This window comes from Aureobasidium subglaciale, assembly GCF_000721755.1.
Source record: "Aureobasidium subglaciale EXF-2481 unplaced genomic scaffold scaffold_11, whole genome shotgun sequence".
Classification (NCBI taxonomy): domain Eukaryota; kingdom Fungi; phylum Ascomycota; class Dothideomycetes; order Dothideales; family Saccotheciaceae; genus Aureobasidium; species Aureobasidium subglaciale.
The window spans coordinates 525,951-540,029 of record NW_013566984.1 but is presented as its reverse complement, the minus strand read 5'-3'; the positions used below and the strand labels follow the sequence as shown (position 1 = coordinate 540,029).

General features: G+C 50.8%; 5 protein-coding genes across 5 annotated transcripts; 3 read left to right on the top strand and 2 right to left on the bottom strand.

The window, feature by feature from the left end:
• Nucleotides 1–149: 149 nt before the first annotated feature.
• On the top strand, nucleotides 150–2,117 carry AUEXF2481DRAFT_29830 (uncharacterized protein; the record flags this gene model as incomplete). The annotated part of the gene is made up of 1 exon (XM_013488008.1): nucleotides 150–2,117. The coding sequence occupies one exon, from the start codon at nucleotides 150–152 to the stop codon at nucleotides 2,115–2,117; it is 1,968 nt and encodes a 655-aa protein (XP_013343462.1).
• A 685-nt stretch (nucleotides 2,118–2,802) lies between these two features.
• AUEXF2481DRAFT_40378 (uncharacterized protein) lies at nucleotides 2,803–4,208 on the bottom strand. The gene is made up of 3 exons (XM_013488085.1): nucleotides 3,961–4,208; nucleotides 3,119–3,911; nucleotides 2,803–3,059 (listed from the first exon to the last, which is right to left on the bottom strand). The coding sequence occupies exons 1-3, from the start codon at nucleotides 4,062–4,064 to the stop codon at nucleotides 2,901–2,903; spliced, it is 1,056 nt and encodes a 351-aa protein (XP_013343539.1). The 5' UTR covers nucleotides 4,065–4,208; the 3' UTR covers nucleotides 2,803–2,900.
• Nucleotides 4,209–5,161: 953 nt separating this feature from the next.
• Nucleotides 5,162–7,470, bottom strand: AUEXF2481DRAFT_40374 (glycoside hydrolase family 18 protein). Its single transcript, XM_013488084.1, has 3 exons — nucleotides 6,662–7,470; nucleotides 5,731–6,333; nucleotides 5,162–5,678 (listed from the first exon to the last, which is right to left on the bottom strand). The coding sequence occupies exons 1-3, from the start codon at nucleotides 7,192–7,194 to the stop codon at nucleotides 5,639–5,641; spliced, it is 1,176 nt and encodes a 391-aa protein (XP_013343538.1). The 5' UTR covers nucleotides 7,195–7,470; the 3' UTR covers nucleotides 5,162–5,638.
• A 636-nt stretch (nucleotides 7,471–8,106) lies between these two features.
• On the top strand, nucleotides 8,107–11,085 carry AUEXF2481DRAFT_40372 (glycoside hydrolase family 3 protein). Its single transcript, XM_013488083.1, has 5 exons — nucleotides 8,107–8,749; nucleotides 8,803–9,079; nucleotides 9,129–9,457; nucleotides 9,585–10,550; nucleotides 10,600–11,085. The coding sequence occupies exons 1-5, from the start codon at nucleotides 8,225–8,227 to the stop codon at nucleotides 10,891–10,893; spliced, it is 2,391 nt and encodes a 796-aa protein (XP_013343537.1). The 5' UTR covers nucleotides 8,107–8,224; the 3' UTR covers nucleotides 10,894–11,085.
• Nucleotides 11,086–11,679: 594 nt separating this feature from the next.
• On the top strand, nucleotides 11,680–13,885 carry AUEXF2481DRAFT_236002 (uncharacterized protein). The gene is made up of 3 exons (XM_013488225.1): nucleotides 11,680–11,778; nucleotides 11,857–12,243; nucleotides 12,305–13,885. The coding sequence occupies exons 2-3, from the start codon at nucleotides 12,046–12,048 to the stop codon at nucleotides 13,541–13,543; spliced, it is 1,437 nt and encodes a 478-aa protein (XP_013343679.1). The 5' UTR covers nucleotides 11,680–11,778; nucleotides 11,857–12,045; the 3' UTR covers nucleotides 13,544–13,885.
• The last annotated feature ends 194 nt before the right edge of the window (nucleotides 13,886–14,079 follow it).

The following is a 14,079-nucleotide window of genomic DNA, read 5'->3' as shown; positions in this document are numbered from 1 at the left end:
AAGGTCGCATCGGCGCATGGCCATGGCATCATCAACTGTTGGTCCATGCAACGGCCCGAGAACAGCGAGGGGCGGTCAAGTCGAGAGCATCGTAAACACAAACAAGTTGTCTGTCGGCCTCGCGCCGGATCGAGTTCGAGCACCCCACGATGGCTTCGCGAAGGTCTCTAGGAGGAGGCCGCGTCTTGGGCAGCGGCCGCGAACTGTCGCCCGCCGTCATTCCCCAGCGCCCGCACCAGCTCACGCCCTCGGAAAGCTCCCTGTCACTGGCTTCCAGTTCACACACATCCACCACCGAAACAGACGACATCGCGTCGAGAGTCGCCCTCGACGCAAACAATGGCCCCGTCGGTGCGGCCGCCGCCAGCTCGCGTCTGGTCTGTCCCATCTGCAACGAGGACATGGTCACTCTCCTACAGCTCAACCGTCACCTCGACGACAATCACCAGAACCTGCAAGAAGTCGAGCAGGATGAAGTCAAGAACTGGTTCGAACAACAGATGAAAAAGGCGAAGCGTTTCCAGCCACTTGCCGTCCTCAACCAGAAGCTCAAGGGCCTCGACGTCTTCGAATCAAACGCTGTTGCCCCTACTTCGCTCGTCTCCACTACTCCACCTCGTACCGCCAACCATGCGCATACCACCTCCGCCTCCGCCTCCGCTTCCCTGCCTGAGACGAGACCCGATCCAGATGACGTCGTCACAAAAGCACACTGGCAACGCCCTTCAGTCCACGATTCTTGCTCGGACCCTCTGTGCGGAAAGCGGCTTGGAAACACCAATGGCAGCATCAACTGCAGACATTGCGGAAGACTCTTCTGTGAGGAGCATACCATGTATCAGATGAGGCTGTCTCGCTCCGCACAACACGATCCCGTGCGTGGCTTGTGGTGTCGCGTGTGCGAGACGTGCTACAAAAGTCGTCCGGGCTACAACGACCACTCTGGACTCGAGCGCAACCACACCGCTGAATTCGCTGCTATCCGTAGACGCACTGTAGACAAAGCATATCTTGAGGTCAGTCGATTGGAGAAGCGCCTCTCGAGGTTGACTCAGCTTCTGGCCAACCCGCCGCCGCCTGAGAACGACCAAAGTACTAGTAGCTTCTTGTGGTCTCTCACTGGTCCCAAGACACATATTCGCTCCTTGGAACAGTCTGTCGTGACCTGGGAAGATGATGCTTGCGTTCAACACTGCCCATTTTGCCAACAGCAATTCTCACAGTACTCTTTCCGCCGTCATCATTGTCGAATATGCGGTCGAGTAGTGTGCGGTGATCCAGCCACAAATTGTTCGACCAAAATCGGTCTGAATGTTGATGCACCCCTCACGAGTAATGGCCTGGAGAAATCTGTCGGTCAAGTGGCCGTCGACGTGCGCATGTGCAACGACTGCCAACATACCATCTTCAGCAAGTCTGACTTTGCTCGCCAACTCTCTGTACAGCCTCCAGATCAGCGCGCTTACGAGAATCTCGTCCAATTCGAACGTGGTATTCGTCTTCTTTTACCCAAGTTCCAAAAACTTCTTCAAGCGTTGCAAGATCCTGAGAAGGCCCCGACGCCAGCCCAACTCACTGACGCCACTAAAGTGCGCAGACGGCTCATGGACGCATTTACACAATATGACGTCGCAGCGAGACGTATTAGAGATCTTCCAGCTGACAGTCCGACTCAGGAGCGTCTGCAGAAGGCCGTCTATGCACAAGCAACCACTTTCTTACACTTGCACATGCTTCCCCTCAAATCGTTACCTAAGCTGCTTCAACATGCCACGCCACACGGCAAACCGCGACCCAAGTCGTCAGCTGATCCCTTGGCCGCCATCAGAAACGATCAGGTCAGGCCTCAAGGAAGTCGAGCAAGTAGCTCTTCATCTGCTCAAATCACCGCTCTCGAAGCCGAGGAGAAGGAACTGCGAGAGCGTATGATTGTTCTAGAAGAACAAAAGTTCTTCGTAGAAGGCATGATTGCAGATGCCAACAAACGAAGGAGATTCGATGAGGTAGCCAGTCTGGCTGGCAACGTTGAAGACTTGAGTAGGGAGATTGATCAACTACAAGGTCAGATTCAAGGCATGGATTTCGCTGGCGCTTACGCTGTCGGGCAGGAGATTTGATTACAACCATCCTTGCCTTCCACCAACGTTGCAGCTTTCGTGTATAGATTTTTGGGATTAGCGAGGCGTTTCTGGTGATCTGTGGTATTCCCATCATGGTTGGATAGTCAACCGACATCACATGATTCTTTTTTCTATTGCCTCCAGTGCTACTATGAGCCTGAGCAGACTTTCGTTTATGCTTGTCTCTATTCAATCCAAGCGTACAGCGGGGTTTCGAGACATGGAAGGAATATGTCCGAATTACTTCTTGTGTACTGGAAGACTCAAGGTCACCCCACCGCATTCTGCAAGAGTTGCGCCATAGCCTCGAGCTGATGCCGAGCATTGATATTGATCTGACATGTAACAAAGTTTAAGCGGCACCATGTCGTGAAGTTTTCTTGAGTGCCAGGGACTGTCAACATGAGGAAGCAGAGCACTCGGAGACTGACGTAGTACTTCGAGTGTGCTTAAAAGAGTAATCTCTGACATGATCAGCATATGATATGCTTGCTTTTCTCCATCTTTTGTCTTTCTCCGCATCGGATCCTGCAGCCGACTCCGAAATCTAGGGTCATCCTGGTTCTTGGTTCAGAACATGCACTCTCTCCGAACGCAGATCGTCATTGCGTGCGACCCCGTAAACCTGTTTCCAGTCAATTTCTGCCCCTGAACATCACTTTGAATGGTATGGTTGTACGAGTAAGGCATCAAAACTGATGTGGATAAACTCCTGCATCAGTGGACTTGGCTGAATGACGGAAGAAATGTTTCGTTATATTCGTAAGACCTCACTAACGCTTATGCAGACATGTCTTTTGGTGACCTCACCCACTGGTGATCCCAGGGCACCATTGCATCCTTTCCAAGTACTGCATTGATGGCTCTTTCGCTGATTTTCCAGAAGCCAGGTCCCAGAGAAGGATCTGCCGCTAGGTCTTTTTCTCGTCCTGGAACACCCTATAGTACACATGTCAGCAAATTGTGCACCAAATAAGGTAAGACAGAGCTAAACTCACGACATCGACTAGATATGCACCGTTTAGGTACTTGCTCTCTACATCGGGTGACGTCGCTGCGTAGAGAACTATGCGCGAGCTATTGCGTACCGTGAAACTGGTATCTTTTGACAAGGTATCCAGGATACGATCGCAGAGGTCCATCGGTTGCCAATAACTATCTCGTCTGGCGTGGCTACTTGCGTCCACAAGGTTCTTTGATGGTTGTACCGCAAGCGCATAGATGTTATCGTGATGGCGTTTGACAATACGATCGGCGAGACCGTGCCTGACTCCAAGGATCATACTCGTCTTTGACCGACGGAAGATTTCGGAACAGACTTCTTTGTCGTAAACTGAGCGGGCTGAGTCTTCTTCGTCACTTGAGGAGGCGTCGGAGAGACTTTGCAATCGCTGCTGTCCGGGCGCTTCGAAGATGACACGAGGAGCAGGAGCATCGGGGATCCGTGAGGTTCTGCGTAGTAATGGCCATAGAAGGTTGCTAGCATAGAAGTGACCAAGCCACATCATACCGAAGTAAGCGTCTATGCAGTGGATGTCGGTTGCGAAGTGGGCTTGATCGATCCCTGAGCCGAATATACACAGGTCCAGTCTTGGAAGTTCATGGCATAGTGTAGAGAACACCTCTTGGACTTGGATCAAGTCTGTCATGTCGCAGTATCGGTGTTCGATCGCCGCACCTTGGCCAACTTCATCACGGATCTGTGACACGGTCTTGGTGCCTTGCTTGTCTTGGACATTCACCATGATGACGCGGCATTTGTGGACAACGAGCGCTCTCGCAATTTCGCTGCTGCTTGTTTTTTAGCATCGAAGTCGACTATCGGTAGCAACAGACGTACCCAATCCCACATGCACCGCCTGTAACGATAGCGATCCGGCCTTGTAAGTCTGCCATGCCGTCTGGTGTTCGGAAGAAGGGAAAGTATGAATCTGCGGCGCGCATGTTGGCTTTTGCTCGGGAGTTGTTTGTGTTGTTATAGAAGAGGTCGAGATTGAAGTGTGGTCGGAGTAACAAGACCAGACAAAGCAGTCGGTCCAGGCGGACATATATACTGTTTAACAAAGGATGGTGGCTTGGAGAATCTTGATTGAGGGGGACAGTGTCGTTCCTGGGCAAGCCATTATATACGTACGTACTTTGTGTTTCGTCTGATACTCCAAGGGTACTACCGGAAGACCTGTTTGTGCATATGCGGGCCGGTGGGCCTGCACCTTATAAGCACCTGATTCTGAATAATGGTGGTGAGTGATCCGCATCCCTGTCATTCTTCCGCGGCTCTGTCACTAGCTTGGGTTTCCCCGGAAGCAGATAAGCGATCGTGTGTCGTCGCATTCGGCAAGAATTGCGTTGGAATGTTGGCGGATTCTTGTACGCGCTTCCTTGATTTGCCTGGGAACGATTCAGGTTTTCTGGAAGCTCACGAGCAGTCGCAGACCAAGCCTCCAAGGACTTGACCTGCTCCTTCTCCACGTAAGCTCTTGAATAGAGAGTTGGTCATCAAGCTGCGCCCGGTCATTCCTTTGTTTGTCGCGTTGCTTCAGCCATTCGTTGACCAAGCCAGTCGCTGCACCAAAGAATATCCGAACCCGGCAGCAGTTGCAGGAATAGCAAGGTTGACAGCCTACACATAACGGCCGCGAGGCTAGGAAAGAAGACATGCGCGTAGCAGAAGGCTCTCAACATTAGAAGCGCGCCGCCTGTAAACATGACGTACCGGTCCCGGCTGATTGGCTTCGCTCAGCACCAAACTCCAGAACGCCGTTGATGGTATGAACCAAAGATGAGCGTGGTGTCGGTCATACAGGCCCAGTTCACTTTCTTGTTGAGCACTCAACTCGTGCGTTATCTATGGGACTTCATGAAGATCTGCGATGTTTGATATGAGAGGTGGCCCATGTGGTTTCGTGAGTGCAGCATGATGCCCTTTCGCACTGGGAAGGCCGCAGGCTGCGCTTCGTTGGCGATGGCTTCGATCTGCCGATACGACAATCCATCACAGAGGTAACTTCACTATATATCACGTTGCTACTAGCCAATCAAGACGCCTTTGTCGGCAGACAGAGTACACAGGATTGGATCATATCTGGAATCTTTCTGATGACTGCTACGTGATCAATACTTCCATCCATTGCTATCGTTCAACCTAGGAGAGACGAGGTGATTGGGTCATCGAGCAGGGTCCGGGCATATGCATACGGCTGTCACATCTTCCATCACTACGGCAGACTGCCTCCCATGCTGTTAAATTTTCCAGTTGATCGTACCACAGAAGTGTGATAGAAAAACTACCTGTGTTACGTTAGGCGCCGTGGCAGACGACCTCCACTTTGCTCAAGTACCAGGAATCGGAAAGGGCACGCCTGCCTGGCGTCGTATCACCAGCACATCTGGTTGCCGAGCTCTTGGTGATGCATATGATATAGTAAACAATTTTTGGCTCTCTCGGTCTCGAGACCACTATCAAACTTCGATTGATCAGCCTGGCGTGAGCTTTATCTTCAGCTGTGAAAGATCGATCATAATTCGTCTTTTTCTTTGCGAGCGCTTTTTGGCTTGCTGCATACATATGTCAGTACTAGCCGGGCGCGGACTGTGGGTAAGGACATACGGCTTGAGGTACTTCTTGAACAAGGCGTTCATAGTCTTCAGGTGGAGGAAACCATCGGCATCTTCTCCCAATCCCCATGCGAAGACTCCTCCGAGCTTGCGGAATTTTACTATAGCCGGAAACTTCTCCGCCATACTCGCAGGTGTATCCCATGACCAGAAGATCTTCTCTTGAGCATCCCAGTAATAGTTACCATCATTGTCCCATTTTCTGTTGTTCAAAGCAGCGTGGAATGATTTTTCGAGCTCCTTGGGCACCTTATCGTGCCATGAGAACGCTCCCGACCTTTCAAGGTCATTGCCAGTCTTTGGGTCTTCCATCAACACTGTCTTGCAGCCTAGCGGTTCCTGGCCGCATTCGCCTTCTGTCCTGAACCATTTGACATACCAGGCAAATCCCAGGTTCACCTTCTCAGTTGGGACGCCATTCGTCAGATATGTGTCTATGGCAATAAGTGAGTTGCCGATACCCGTGTGGTGAATGGTGACATTATCTCTGCGGTTCATCAGGTCGTAAGTCATGATGTTCAGGAAGTCGAGACTTTTTACAACGTCGGCGAGGGTGTCCTTTGTGAACGCTACTTGGATGTCGACGGGCTTGCCCCTTATAGGTCATTAGCATGGTCCATATTCAAAGAAGCGCATCACACCACGAGTCAGATCAGCCAGCTTCGAGATGCATGTGTTTATGTAAAATCAATTCCAGAGTTGAACGGCGGCTGTCAGCTTCGCAGAAGACCGATCTGACAGTAATTCGTTTCGGAAGTGGTCGCCGTTACTGTCAGTCTTCGGCTCATCTTGCTTACGCCTCTGACAACAAGGCCTCGCGCCTGTTGGCACTCGAATACTTTGAATTCGCTAGTGCATGCCAGACGTGCTTGAACAGCTCCAACAGCCTGACTCATGGGTGGCTTTATATTCAGAGGACTTACGGGACTGCTGCTGACATAATCTTGTCAGGGCCTACGACGGCTCGAATCTCAGCCAGTAACTTAGGATAGGCGCCAACTTCCCAGCTCTTTTCAGAGTTGGTGATTTTCTTATAGTCCTCTCCATTTCCTCCAGGGTACTCCCAATCCAGATCGATGCCATCAGCGCCGGTTGAATCGAGCATGGCTTTGACGTTTTCGGCAAAAGCCCTTCTTCCCATCTGGGAGGCGGCAGCTGCTGAAAAGCCATTTGTATCACCCCAACCACCGATAGCAATGAGGATCTTGACAGCAGCTTTTCTATTCTCGGGAAACTTGTCGCGAACACTTTTGACAGACGTGAAAAGGGGCCAAGTGGAGGGACGCTTTCCAGTGAATGTTGATGACTTCATGAAAGCCAATGCGACGTGCGTCACATCCGCGAGCTGGTTGACTGGAGGGAAGACAGGATGCTGTCCAGTAACGTACAGGACATAACGTGAGGCCTGGCATGTACAAACTAGGGCAGCGACCAGCGCCAGCAGAAGTGTGCGCATTGTGAGTTTCGTTGGTATATACGTGGGAATTTGGCAGTGTGGATTGTCAATATCGGACGTTCTGAATGTGGAGGCTTGTCCTATGTCATGCTGTCGAGGTGTGGATGTGCGGCAGGAATCATAATTTGCCCAATACGGACGCGAAAGATCGTCATCCACACATCTCGTCCCACGATCAATCCCGGCTTCACTCCTCTCGGCATATTCTTCCTCCTTACAGGTTGTCGTCTATCGCACTGATCACGAGGTAACTTTGTTAATCACTGCTAGTTTGATATGACGCTACAAACTTTGGCACGGTTGCACACTCAGGCAAGCACAGAGGCTGCTGCTTACGCGTGGCAGCGGAGCGAGAGACGCGTCTGCAGGCAGAATGGCAACTACCCGCTCCGGCCGCTACTTAGGGCAAACCTCTGCGTGTCTCCAGGTACTATGGGAGAACTTTCTGCATGGAACCAAGCCCTGTATGAGCTGTCGCGTTCTAACGTGGCCGCGACATTCAATCAAAACCCAACAAGCCGCGAATTCGCGACACCTGTGCATCATACTCTACATACTCGAGTCTCGCATGACCAGAGCTATAGACGTGCATGATCATTTTGCGAGAAAAACTATGCCTCTTCATTGCTCACTCTTAGCTACATCTCAGGACCGGTAAGTGTACGAAAGGCCAAACTTAGCACACAGGGTCCACGCAAGCAAGCTGGGAAATTCATCTGTGTTTCATCTGATCGATTCCTCAGTATGTGGGGTTTGAGTAGACACTCACAATGCCCGTGGCTACGTACTTTGGTCTGTTGAGTCTGAGTATAAGTTGAAACGACACCACAGGGCTATATTGTTATGCCCTAGGCCAACCTCCCTTTTGGTTGCCTGCTTACGACGACACATGTAGATACTGGAATATGATGGCCGGGCACTCCACACGCTTGGAGATATATATCTCAGCCATTTGACCTCAGCTGGATCGATAACTTCCCAGGTTCGTTTACCTCGCTGCATATTTCACGCAAACCTTTCAACACTCGTTATGAGGACCAGTGCTGCCATCTTGGGCGCTGCAGCTCTTTGTGCTGCGTCATCTAACACCACTGAAGATGGTTTGGTCACCAATGGAGTGGTCTCCCTCGGAGATTGGCAGACTGCCTTTAACAAGGCTCAGAACTTTGTCTCACAGCTCACGATCGAGGAAAAGATCACCATAATCGGAGCTGGATCTCTCACCAACAGCTCTGCCAACTGGACTGCACTCGGAATCACCGATGGTCCTCAAGGAGCCGAGAACTTCTATTATGAGAGTGCATTCTCTATGACATGCGCTCTGGCTATGACCTGGGACAAAGATGCTATCTACAAACAGGGCAAGGCTGTGGCTACTGAGTTCTACCAGAAGGGTTTACAGGTCTTAGCCGGTCCTGTGTCAAATCCGATGGGCAGATCTGCATGGGGTGGTCGAAACGGCGAATCGTTCGGACCGGATAGCTATTTCAATGGTATTCTGGGTGGAATCAGCGCTAAGGCCTACCAAGCTGGTGGCGTTATCGCTGGTGGTAAGGTATGCTATACTATCCCGTCCACGTTGTATTAGTGCCATTGACCATTTACCAGCACTTCATCTTGTACGAACAAGAGACCAACCGCACTTCGTCCGGCGGTGGTATGGGTGGCGGTATGGGTGGCGTGTCCGGTAACAGCAGCTCCATGCCCTCAGGCTCTGCACCTTCGGGTTCTGTTCCATCAGGCATGATGCTCAGAGTCAGAGCGGATAACTCTTCTTCGATTGTCTCAGGAGAAGATTCAAGCGACACTGCCCCGTACTCTTCCAACATAGACGACAAGACTTTCAGGGAGACCTATTTGTGGCCCTGGTACGATATCATCAAGGGTGCGTTTCCTCGATAGGGCTTTGTGTATGTCTGCTAATCTCAACCTAGCTGGTACTGGTGCTGTCATGTGCGCGATGACTGAGATCAATGGTACTGCAGCCTGTGAAGATGAGTCCCTCCTTATGGGCACACTCAAATCCGATCTTGGTTTCCCTGGTATGGTCTGGCCTGATCAGAACGGACAGAAAACTGCACTTGGTTCGGCTACTGGAGGTCTGGACTACGGATCATCCAGCACTTGGTCCACATCGACTATCAACGCCTTCTTGAGCAATGGCTCTCTTACCGAAGCACGCCTCGATGATATGGTCATCCGTAATGTCATCGGCTACTATAGAGCTAATCTGGACAATGGAGAGCAACCTTCAAAGGCCGAGGTACGTGTGTTGAAGAAGGACCGGTATGATCTCGTCTCGAAGGACCGATCTATGAAGCAGTCCATGCCTCGTTCGCAAACTCGATACACCTCCATTCAAGAGATGCTAACTTCACTTTGAAACTTAGTACGACGACTATGTCGATACCATGTCCAGCCATGCTGAGATCATTCGAGAAAATGGAGCCAAGTCAATCGTCCTTCTCAAGAATGAAGGTGGTCTCCCCCTCGACAGACCTAGAAGGATCAGTATCTTCGGATCTAATGCTGGACCTGTGATGGGGGGACCCAACATGCAATTCACTGTCCAAGGATCTGGACCAACATACCAGGGTCATCTTGCCAGCGACTCTGGCTCTGCTCAATCTTCGTTGCCTTATCTCATCACTCCTGACGCAGCTATTACATTGAGAGCATCCAAAGAGCACACTAATGTCAAATGGATCTTAAATGACACGTACACTGCAAGTAGCTCTGGCAACACTCTGGTAACCCTCTCCTCCTCTGAGACTGCTGTAGATGCTTCTTATGCTGGCTACGCCGCTGCGAGTGATGCATGCCTGGTTTTCATCAACGCTCTTTCTGGTGAAGGTGCCGATCGCACTGAGCTATACAACAACGATCAGGATACAATGATCAACACCGTAGCAGCCAACTGCAACAACACCATCGTCATTATCAGTACAACTGGTGTTCGCCTAGTCGATCAGTGGATCGAGAACGAGAACATTACTGCCGTTCTATACTCTGGTCCCCTTGGCCAAGAAAGTGGCAACTCTATCACGGACGTCCTCTATGGCGACGTGAACCCTTCGGGCAGACTCATACATACGATCGCGAAGAATGAGTCGGATTATAATGTCGAGATTTGCTACACCAAGAACTGCAACTACACTGAGGGCAATTACATCGATTACAAGTACTTTGAGCACAGCAACACTACTGCTCGTTATGCCTTTGGTCATGGCCTGTCATACACCTCTTTTAAGTATAGTGATCTTCAGAGTACTAAGCTCATGTCCAACCTCTCGTACCACGCCAATGGGCGTCTGGAGGTCGGCGGCCGTGCAGACCTGTTCGACGTCGTCGCTCAGGTATGTTGAGTCATTTCCGAATGCCACAGAAGCACACTAACAAGCATAGGTCGATGTCAACGTACTCAACACCGGTTCGCGCGATGGGGCTGAGGTTCCGCAGCTCTATATTGGTTACCCCGAGGGCTCCGCGGCTGATCAACCAATCAAGGCTCTTCGCGGCTTTGAACGTGTAGAGCTCAGGAAAAACGGAACCAGTCAAGTGAAGTTCCAGCTCAGGCGTAGAGACCTGTCATTCTGGGATGTGACTGCTCAGGAGTGGGCTCTACCAACCGGCAGCTTCAAGGTGTATGTCGGAGCTTCTTCGACAGATATCCGCCAGACAGGTGTCCTCGCTATGTAGGTGAGGCTTTTGCTCCCAGTGTGGAGAATGAGGAGAAGGATAAACTCCTGCAGGGCGGAAGCAAGAGACAAGATGCTTGTGAAGTTGTTGTTGGACCTATTTCGTCTATCACATTCATGTTAACAACGTTTATTTGCATGTGTTATACCTAGTTGACGTGACTTCGCTGCAACCGCAATATTATCTCTGGACAGTTCCGATGACTTCATGAAAGCTTCGTGGTTCGGCTGATGGCTACTCGATGTCATCGCACTGGTTTGCCAAACATTATCAGTCGCTGTCCTTCGGAGACCGCAGACGAAGTTCTAAAAGCTGCAGCAATGCACAATCATATCTTGGAGCGATATGTCGTCAGCGAGAGCGTAGCTACATATGAATTTTCTCGTCCGTCGCTCTGCTCAACCAGAAAAGTTCGTGCATTCACCGGCAAGAGCGGCTTGGCGTGCGTCGAAAGAAAGCTCGCAGACTTGCGTAGGGTGACCCACCACTTGTCATGAAACTCACAATTGGCGGCCTGTCCTGTTGGGATCCAAAGTCATACTCTCCATCATTATACGATCATCAGAACTGAAGACTCAAAGCTGTGATAATCGATGTTGGGCTCCTCAATGGGCGTGTCATGTCTGACTACGGTACTCATGCTGGGTTGCGGCCGGCCTGAGCATGGGCATCGTTACTCAATCTTCGAGATCGACGTTATCTGTAACACAAGCACGTCCCGTCGGAAGGCCGTAGCCGGTCCGGATGTGCCTGGAGATCATGAATCTTTTCTCAACTCAGACGATTGCACTGCACCACTGCATTAGAAGTGGCTACTCACGTACCCACAGATTACGGCACAGACATTGGCACTGCAGAATATGCGAGGTACGGTAGACATGAAAAGTAGGTCGCTCCTGCCAAATCTCGAATCTTTCACCTCTTGTCAATCACTCTTATAAATCGATCCCTAATATGTTAAAGTCACTCATTTTGACGGCCGCCTCCTTTGGCCTTGCTGCTGCAGTTACTTGCGATGAATTGGCTGCTTCTCTCACCTTCGAGGATGTTGATGCTTCTGTGGCATCCTGCAGCTATCACACTGCTGGAGAAATTATCAAGATCACTGGCGAACAAAGTGTCTGTTTCTCGGAGATAGAGACAGAGATCGATATGTGCAGAGTAGTTCTGAATGTAGCCACTAGCCCTACTTCCCATAACTACATGGAAGTCTGGCTCCCTAGCGGTAACAGCCCCTGGAATGGCAGGCTGATGGGTACCTACAACGGTGGCCTTGCTGGCTGTGTCGAATACAAGGACGTGAAGTACATGAGCTCAAAGGGGTTCGCTGTCATGGGTGACAACGGGGGAGTAAGTACACTTGATCAGTACAGAAATCCATTTTCGAAATATTTACTGATCCTCTCTGCAGCATAACTCCAGCACAGCCGATGGCTCCAAACTACTTAACGACAACGAGGCAGTGATTGACCTCTCATATCGTTCAAGACATCTCTCGACCGTCGCCGCGAAGCAAGTTGTCAAGCAGTACTACAATCAGCCACCCAACTATACCTACTACGTCGGATGCAGCACTGGTGGTCGTCAGGGCCTTAAGTCGGCTCAGGAGTTCCCTGAAGATTTTGATGGCATTCTTGCCGGCTCTGCTGCCGCCGACTTCAACCACTTGAGCGACTGGACATCTAGGTTCTTACTGATAACTGGCTTTGGCAAAGACGACAGAGCTCTGTCTCGGGACCAATGGGTCTATGTTCACGAAGAGATTCTTACTCAGTGCGACGAGCCCCTGGATGGTGTTGCAGACGGCATCCTCGAAGACCCGACGATTTGCGTCTTCAATGCTACGGCTCTTCAATGCGGACCTAGCTCCGACTCTCGTTGTCTTACTCAGACCCAGGTTCAGACCGTCGATGACGTCTACTCTGAACTGTACGATCAAGGCGGCAACCTTCTTTACCCCTCTCTGTCACTCGGAGCCGAGTTGGTCGCATCTCAACAAGGACTCTTCAGTGGTTCAGTCATCGGAAATGCGGCAAATTGGATCGCAAACGCAGTATACAACAACAGTTACTGGGACCCTACCACCCTGAGCCAGGAGACCTACACCAAATCCGACGAGACCGATATTCTGCACGGAAACATCTCGACCTGGAACGGCGATCTCAGCTCCTTCCGTAAGGCTGGCGGTAAGCTGATGATGTATCACGGTCTTGCCGACCCCAACATCGCCGGCGAGAACTCCCAACGATACTACCTCCACGTTGCCAAAACTATGGGCGCAACCGATGAAGAGCTTGACAAATTCTTCCGCTTCTTCCGTATCTCGGGCGGCGACCACTGTAGCTCTGGAGGTGTAGGCGCTTGGGCTTTCGGACAAATTGCTGCTGGTAGATATGGTCGCCATAACGCCATCGATCAATTGGTGGCATGGACTGAGAAGGGCATCGCTCCTGAGACCATCACTGGAACCAAGTTTGTCAACGACGACCCTAACCAAGGTGTTGCCTTTGAACGCAGTCACTGCAAGTTTCCTTATCGTACTACCTACAAGGGAAATGACTTTGATCCCAATGTCACTACCAGCTGGACTTGCGAGAAGATCAACAACTGGCAGGAATGTGGTCCTGGTGCACTTCCCAGACTTTGTTAGACACCTCGTTGTTTCACATCGAGGCTCCTCACATTGTGCTAGCTGGATGGACTCATGATCGATCAAATGATAATGCGGTTTATAATCTCTGATATAGTAGACTTCACTTCTCGCAACTTGACTCCCTCTCGAATTTGTTCGGCCTCCACCCAAATCGACTTTGCCATGCGACAGTGAAGTTTTACCGTGACAGAACGAATACGGAATACCAGATCAGGCACCCATCCTAACCAAGAGCCGCTTGTTTCACATTGATTGATCGCCAAGATGTGCATATGCAAGCCTCACATCTGGACGTCCATGCTCTATCTCGGAAGCTTAGTGCAGTCTAATAATACCTCGCTTGCATGTTAAAAGACAAGCGATCCGAGAACAATAGGCTTTTGAACTCAGGGCAGGGCATCTAATGGATGGGGGTTCAAAAAGGGAAGAGCGTTTGGGGCAGGTGCGTTCCTTGGTCGACAGATGAACACCGTTGTTAGCAAGTGCAATGCACCAAGCGGATTACAACGCCTTCTGCTTGATTGAACTTCACG